Below are 8,550 nucleotides of genomic sequence, written 5' to 3'. Positions count from 1 at the left end.
AATCACACAGAGCTCTAATCACAGAGATGGTGGACAGGAGAGGCAATAATGAACATGAGCTAAGACAGAATTTGAGACAACAACGCAGGAACAAGCAAGACAGAGATTGCAATCAATGTACTCGACATCTTCAAACCCTTAACTGGACAAGACAAACTTAATCAGAATGATTGCTGACAAAGGAGTCGCTGGCATTCGGAAAAACAAGTCATCTGTAAGAAGTTTATTCTGGCCGGGCTGAAGGTAAGCAAATCAGGTATGTCCAATTTGTATTTTTCATTCCCTTTCCGGGAGCTTAATTTGATGAATAGGGGACATACACACTTTGATTTGAACTTCTTAATCACTCTCAATGGAGAAACCAACAATCAGGAATCTCCACATCTTACAACAAGTAAAGTTTTTTAGTTCATTCTTTGATGTCTGGAATGAATGCCGACTGCCTCCTAGACTTCCAGAAGAACAAGATCTGTTGGGACGTCAACAAGAGTCACTCAGTGGTATGTCTGCTGACAAATCTCATCAAGGGAAATCTGCTTCCCTCTGCTCTCCTCTGGATAACTACCCGACCTGCAGCAGCCAATAAGATCCCTTCAGGGTGTGTTGACCAGGTGACAGAGGTACGAGGGTTCAATGACCCACAGAAGGAGGAGTACTTCAGGAAGAGATTCAGTGATGAGGATCTGGCCAYCAGAATCATCTCACACATAAAGACATCAAGGAGCCTCCACATCATGTGCCACATTCCAGTCTTCTGTTGGATTTCTGCAACAGTCCTTGAACACATGCTGGAACATAAGAGAGAAGAGATGCCCAAGACTCTGACTGAGATGTACACACACCTTGTGGTGTTTCATACCAAACAGAAGAATGAAAAATATCTTGGGATAAAAGAGACAGGTCCACACTGGAAWAAAGAGAGCATTCTGTCACTGGGAAAACTGGCTTTTCAACAGCTTGTGAATGGCAATCTGATTTTCTATGAAGAAGACCTGAAAGAGGCTGGCATTGATGTCAATGAAGCCTCAGTGTACTCAGGATTGTGCACACAGCTCTTTAGAGAGGAATGTGGGCTGTACCAGGACAAGGTGTACTGCTTTGTTCATCTGAGCATTCAGGAGTTTCTGGCTGCTGTATATGTGTTCCTCTCATTCATCAACAACAATGAGAATCTAATGGCCAAACCTCAATCAACGTCCAGGAACTTTTCTGTGAGGATCAAACAAAGGAGTAAAGTTACTTTCTACAAGAGTGCTGTGGATAAAGCCTTACAAAGTGAGACGGGAAACCTGGACCTTTTCCTCCGCTTCCTTCTGGGCCTCTCACTGGAGTCCAATCAGAAGCACTTACAAGGTCTACTGACAACGACAAGAAGCAGCTCAAAGACCCATGAAAAAACAGTCAAGTACATCAAGAAGAAGATCAGGGAGAATCCCTCTCCAGAGAGGTGCATCAATCTGTTCCACTGTCTGAATGAACTGAATGACCATTCTCTAGTAGAGGAGATCCAACGCTACCTGAGATCAGGAAGTCTCTCTAGAGCCAAACTGTCACCTGCACAGTGGTCAGCTCTGGTCTTTGTGTTGCTGACTTCAGAAAAGGAGCTGGATGTGTTTGACCTGAAGAAATACWCCAGATCAGAGGAAGGTCTTCTGAGGCTGCTGCCAGTGGTCAAAGCTTCCAGAGCTGTTCTGTGAGTAAATAAAATGACATATTAGAACTAATCATCAGGAAACAATATTCAATTTTGGGAAGAATATGTAATATAATATGTTTAGATTATTATATTGAAAAACATATTGAATAAATGCATTGATTTTCACATTAGTATAACAATTTGACCATACAATTCTAGAAGACGAAAGATGAATCTATATGTTGTTTGAGAGAATAAAACAAAAGCATCTGCCATTGTCCTTCTACACTACTGGTGTTAAATTAACAGTGTGTTTGTGAAGTCATGATGATCTCTTTGTCAGGCTGTCAGGCTGTGGAGTCACAGAGGAAGGCTGTGCTTCTCTGGTCTCAGCTCTGAAGTCAAACCCCTCACACCTGAGAGAGCTGGARCTGAGTAACAATGACCTGAAGGATTCAGGAGTGAAGCTGCTCTCTGCTGGACTGGGGAATCCCCACTGTAAACTGGAGACTCTGAGGTCAGTATTCCTGTAGTTGGTCAACAAGTGATAACTGTTCACCAGATCCACATGTGTTTACCAGACACACATAGTCCACACCATATGTATTTGGACAGTGAAGCTAACAGTTTTAAATTTGGTGCTATGCGCCATCATTTTGGATTTGAGATAGAATGTTTCATATTAGGTGACAGTACAGAATGTCACCTTTTATTTGAAGGTTTTCATAAATATATATTTTACCGTTTAGAAATGAAAGCACTTTATGTATCTAGTTCTCCCATTTGAAGAAGTCTTAATTATTTGGACAAATTCACTTATATTGTATTAAAGCATTCGTAAGTTTAGCATTTGGTCCCATATTCCATGCCTGCAGTGATTACATCAAGCTTGTGATTCTACAAACTTGTTGAATTCATTTGCAGTTTGTCTTGGTTGTGTTTTAGATGTTTTTCCTAATAGAAACTGAATGGTGAATAATGTCCTGTCATTTTGGAGTCACTTCACTTGTATTGTCAGTAAGAATAGAAGATATGCTAACTTCTATAGAAGTTGTTGTAGCCTCTGTTATTGGTAATGGTGAGAGATTAGCATGTTTTGTTGTAGTCTCTGGTATTGGTAATGGTGAGAGGTTAGCATGTTTTGTTGTAGCCTCTGTTTTTTGGGTAATGGTGAGAGGTTAGCATGTTTTGTTGTAGCCTCTGTTATTGGTAATGGTGAGAGGTTAGCATGTTTTGTTGTAGCCTCTGTTATTGGTAATTGGTGAGAGGAGTTAGCATGTTTTGTTGTAGCTCTGTTATTGGAAATGGTGAGAGGTTAGCATGTTTTGTTGTAGTCTCTGTTATTGGTAATGGTGAGAGTTAGCATGTTTGTTGTAGCCTCTGTTTTGGTAATGGTGAGAGGTTAGCATGTTTTGTTGTAGCCTCTGTTATTGGTAATGGTGAGAGGTTAGCATGTTTTGTTGTAGCCTCTGTTATTGGTAATGGTGAGGTTAGCATGTTTTTGTTTAGTCTTGTTATTGGTAATGGTGAGAGGTTAGCATGTTTTGTTGTAGTCCTCTGTTATTGTAATGGTGAGAGGTTAGCATGTTTTGTTGTAGTTCTGTTATTTATGGTGAGGTTAGCATGTTTTGTTGTAGTCTATGTTATTGGTAGTGGTGAGAGGTTAGCATGTTTTGTTGTAGTCTCTGTTATTGGTAATGGTGAGAGGTTAGCATGTTTTGTTGTAGCCTCTGTTATTGGTAATGGTGAGAGGTTAGCATGTTTTGTTGTAATCTCTGTTATTGGTAATGGTGAGGTTAGCATGTTTTGTTGTGTCTCTGTTATTGGTATAGGTGAGAGTTAGCATGTTTTTGTACCCTCTGTTATTGTAATAGTGAGAGGTAAGCATGTTTGCTGTAGCCTCTGTTATTGGTAATGGTGAGAGGTTAACATGTTTTGTTGTAGCCTCTGTGACTTTCTAACTCATCATGTTTCATGATTGATTTATGATTTGTATTTATCATCAGGATTAAGTTCAAAGTGCTTTCATTAACAATATTAGCTTTACTGTCAAAATAGATATTGTTTGTACTGTGTGTTAAATTCATGTTTTAAGTATCCCTATATTTCTGTTACTACGGTGCTATCACTCTGTTATTAGTGTGCCTGGAGTGTCAGTGTTGATGGACCTGGCCTGAGTGTCATGGTAACCATGTATTGTGGAAATACGGTTTAGTAGACGTTGTTCAACTGGACATAGTCGTTGTGTCATTTTTAAGTTTACATTGGTAGCAGAGGATGGCTAATATACATGTGCCACCTCACCTCGCTTCACAGAAGAGGTTGTATGAAAGTTGGAAAAATTAACTTGGAATCTGGACACTGGTTACTAATCTGGACGTGAAAAAGCACTTCGGTGGTATTATTGCTGGAAGGAAGAGCGAGAGATACAGCACTGGAATTCCCTGGAGGATTTGAACAAGGATGACGGTATGGGAACTTTGATAAGAGAACTGGATTCTGTGTTTCTTAAAGAAGAGAAAGGCCGTGCCAACGAGGCATATCACACTCTGACAGTGTTACTACGAGGCATATTCCACTTTGACAGTGTTACTACGAGGCATATTCACACTTTGACACTGTTACTACGAGGTATATTCACACTTTGACACTTGTTACTAGAGACATTTCGTTGCAATGATGGACAACATAATTGATTTGGAACAGATGTACATAGCATGCGTGCGCAAGGTATACGACATCATGGTTCTCTCCCGGGATGCAGATAATTAGATTGAAGTTGCTACGATTTCTACTGTCTGGGATGCGTAGCAGACATTGGTTCTCCTGATAACTGCAGTGTTAGCTTTCAAGGTTGGCTAGATACTGTCATGTCTGGATATGTAGATGACATGGTGCTCTACCTTGGATTGCATGTTGCGCGTTTCAAGTTTGCCTAGAATACTGTCTCGTCCTGGATGGTAGAGATCATGGTTCTCGCTGGAATGCCAAGTGTTAGCAACCTTTCCAAGTTGCTAGATATACTGCATCCATGTGCCTGGATGGTAATGACATGGTTCTCCTGGATGCAGAGTGTTCTCTCGCCCCCTTTCCAGGTTGGATACGATACTGCTCAATGATCTGGGATGGTAACGAACTGATGTCTTCTTCCCTGGATGAAGTGTTTAGTTCTCAAGTTGCTAGATACTGCCTGTCCTGGATGTGCTAGAGGAAATGGTAGTCTTTGTCTTGGATGACGAGTGTTAGCCCCTTTTCAAAGTCTGCTAGATTACTAGCTCTTGTCCCTGGATGGAGAGCAAACGGTTCTCCGTGGATTGACAGACATGTGTAGCACTCCTTTTCCAACGTTGAATAGAGATCTATATGTACTGTCTGGATATCGGTACTATGAGCAGCTCAGGACGATATAGAGAACGGTTCTACCGTGTCTCTACACCATCCTGGAATGCAGTGTTTAGATGCTTTCCAAAGTTGCCCTGAGAATACTGTCTGTCTGGGATGGTAGAGGTACCATCGGGGGGCCTAATTCTCTCAGTTACCATGACTGATCTAGCAAAACTTCCTTGTTCGAAGTCTAAAACTGCATCAGGCGAGTACACCGCCTGTCTCTCCCTCGGAGTATGCCGCTCGTTTAGCAGTACGTACAGACCTCTCTATACGACATCGAGAAGATATTAGCCGGCTAACGGAGACGCTCTTATAGCTATCTGGGTTGTCAACGCCTGGCATAGGCTAGAAGCTTACGCCAAATCCAGGCTGCCCTACTGTTATACACAGAATCCACCATTAAATACCATAGAGTTCTTTATAACGCCATAAAAGCCTTGCATCTAACCAACGAACTGGTGTACTGCTCAGCCCCACATCACTCAGAGGTTTAGTAGCCATGATGGTAACCTCCTATTGGGGAGCTACAATATACCGGACTATTGAGATTAGAGCCAATAAGGGGCACTGGAGACATCTATGCCAACACTCCACTATCCACTCTCTAGATATAGAAGCATAAATTGGATGACATAGGCTTTCTTACCAATTAAGTTGCACACGGCCCACAACACTGTTACACTATATTGCAGAATTATAGAGCATCATAGGGAGAACTAGGTATACACATTGTTAGCCAACCGACCTTCTCCTAACTGCTCGTACCAAACTAGCGTAGATTAAAGTACTGCCCATTAAATGGCCCAATGCTTGAATAGAATGAAGAGGTAAGTCAGGGGTGGTCAAGTAGGTACACTCTATTGCCTTCTCGACATGTCCACCTCAGGGCATTCTAAAATCCTGAATGAGTCTTATGTGTAGTTGGGCTGGTCAGATTTAGCTCCCTGAGGGTGCACCTGCTAGGGTCCCAATCTAAGAATCTGTGTAAGATGGATAGTCAGGGGTGTGTAATGCATGGACTTAGTCTCCCCTTTTAATTGGCTCTAATTATTGAGAGTACAAATTCTTGGTCAGTAAGGTAAGGTGGATGAGACGTAATAAACCTCTCATGTCTCAACTGTATCTAGTCTGGGTACTCTAGAGTCATGCGCAAGGATGATAGTGTGAGGAGTACCACATGTGAGGCTTTTCGGATAACCATGTGTCGTACTTGTCGTGGGACCCACTCCCCAATTTGAAGGTAGTCAGTGGGGGCAGCGAGAATATAAATTAATCTATAGTAGTGCGGTGAAAAGTAGATCTCATAGCTCATCTACGACTAAGACATATATGACGAGCACGTGTACTAATGCTGATAGTAATAATTAGGCTCAGTCTCATCAGAGTGGAATGTTTGCAGAGAACTGCCTGGATTAGCATATTTATTAGTCTCGATCTGCTAGTACTAACTATCTGGAATAGAATGGTGAGTTAACTAGATCTCAGGAGGGTAAGTATCAGATTTAATCGGAAACAGATTGATTTGACATAGTCACACCAATAAGAGCAGTTAGAATGACTATGACATAACGTGGGAGATATAAATGATGTTATTTGTTCTGTCAGAGAGTCGTAGAATCACTAAGGATTGGCTCGGTGAATGGTGGTGCAATTCACTCTCTTGGAGAATTTGTGAGTTCGTTGAATCCATAATGCTCGAGATTATTATAGCTGTGGGTAGATAGGCTGAATAGGGCTAGAGATAACACCTCTATAGTATGATTTCGTCGATCGTAAATGGCAGCATATCTAGAGAGAGCAAGATCTCACGAGGTTATGTGATATATCATGCCTTAGAAATCTTGACTGTGTGATTCGGAATGTCACTGTAGAGTGAGTACTATCATACGAGTGCAATTGCCACACAATATGAGATTTCTGTCGCTTGGCTCGATACTGATAAATATTCACCTAGGATATAGAGGAGCTATTATTCCATATAAGCTTAGACATTTAGGCAAATTGCTGTGAATTGATACTGAAGATCTGTATAAGTTGATATCTGCTGGAATGAGGATACATGAAAGAAGCTGTGAGTGTTTGGAGAATTCATTCGGATTGTACGTGTTACGTACCTAATAATGAGTCTCGGAATGCTAGTATATGAAGTATTTTGAATCGAGGTAAAGTGACTAGGTGAAGTGATGATAGGAATAAAGTACATAGTTCTCCATATTAAGGGCTGCATACTCATAGTGAATCTAGCTTTGTGGATTGATGAGCTTTGAGATATTTATTAGTTACGTGAATCGCCGTATGATGTTGAGCATGGAGGTCGGATTTGTAAGTCTCCAATTTAATGGGCAGTGGCTCTATGATATACATGATAGCTTGGTTACGTTCTGACCATTTGGTAGTTTGAGTTTGAGAGATTAAGCTTATGTTCTCACATTGGATTAGCTGCGCGATATGTAGTGTAGGAGAGGGGCTCATAGTGATTTGTGTGTGTTGTTGTGTAGTATAGTCTATGGGGTACTGTTGTACTTTGATGATCTTGGACACCGAGATCATATGTGCGCTTAGAGTCTTGTACCTATAGTGGGTTTAATAGTGTCGTAATGGCTCCTAGAGTGTGGGGTGTGCTTCAAAATACTGGATCAGGAGCACTGCCCTGTATTCATTTGCGCTCTTAATGATGGCGAGTGACATAAGAGGGAGTAGGCATGAAGGCAGGTAAAGACTGTTACTGAGGTCTAGTTTTGATCTTGGTTTCTCACTAATTTTTGGTTGCATACTGTTTCCTGTGCACTTGCGTTAGTTGGGTGAGGTTAGTAATTACCATAATGCTCCGACTCTATCGGTCTCTAATCTGTATAGCTCATCGTCGTACGGGTGTAGCGTCTATTGCTCTCCATTGTATGGACTCTAATCTTGATAGGTGGTCCCAATGGGTTGGTGAGTTCTAGTCTCCATTAGGCGGTCTGAATCTGATAGTGGGTACATTGTGGCGTGTGGGAGATTACTTCTAGTTTGTCGCATGGTAAGTGGCTTCTCAATCTGAATAGAGGTGAGTGGGGTGGTAGTTTAACCTTAGCTCCAGTATGACGTCTAAATTTCTGATAAGTGGTAGTGGGGTGGTAGAATGTCAGGTGCATTATAGCTCTGAATACTTGATCTATTTTCGGTTTGGTAAAGTGGGGGGTAAGATACCTTAGTCTCCAGTATGGTTCTAATCTGAGTATGTGATTAGTTAGGGGTGAGTAGAGTGTCTAGTACCCTATTAATGGCTTCTACACTACTCATAGTTGGTAGATGTCTGATCTCATTATGGGCTCTAATCTGTATAGTGGTAGTTGGGGTGAGTAGACTTGCCATATCTTTCGTTTTGTTTTATGAGCCCTTGAATGGCTCTAATCTGTATAGTAAGGAGGTACGTGTCTCCATAGGAATGTTGGCGCTCTTAATCTTGTGTAGTCTGGTCGAGTGGGGTGGCTTAGATTGACTGATGTCCTCCATCTTATGCTTCAAAGTCTTGATAAGTGGTAGGG

At 41.5% G+C, this 8,550-nt stretch overlaps 1 protein-coding gene across 1 annotated transcript; it reads left to right on the top strand.

The window, feature by feature from the left end:
* Window positions 1-428: 428 nt before the first annotated feature.
* Window positions 429-2,649, top strand: LOC139026166 (NLR family CARD domain-containing protein 3-like). Its single transcript, XM_070441461.1, has 2 exons — window positions 429-1,693; window positions 1,980-2,649. The coding sequence occupies exons 1-2, from the start codon at window positions 429-431 to the stop codon at window positions 2,167-2,169; spliced, it is 1,455 nt and encodes a 484-aa protein (XP_070297562.1). The 3' UTR covers window positions 2,170-2,649.
* Window positions 2,650-8,550: the final 5,901 nt, after the last annotated feature.

This window comes from Salvelinus sp. IW2-2015, unplaced genomic scaffold (genome assembly GCF_002910315.2).
Source record: "Salvelinus sp. IW2-2015 unplaced genomic scaffold, ASM291031v2 Un_scaffold4043, whole genome shotgun sequence".
Lineage (NCBI taxonomy): Eukaryota > Metazoa > Chordata > Actinopteri > Salmoniformes > Salmonidae > Salvelinus > Salvelinus sp. IW2-2015.
Note: the sequence above shows the minus strand (reverse complement) of the source record. Positions and strands in the feature narration are given on the sequence as shown.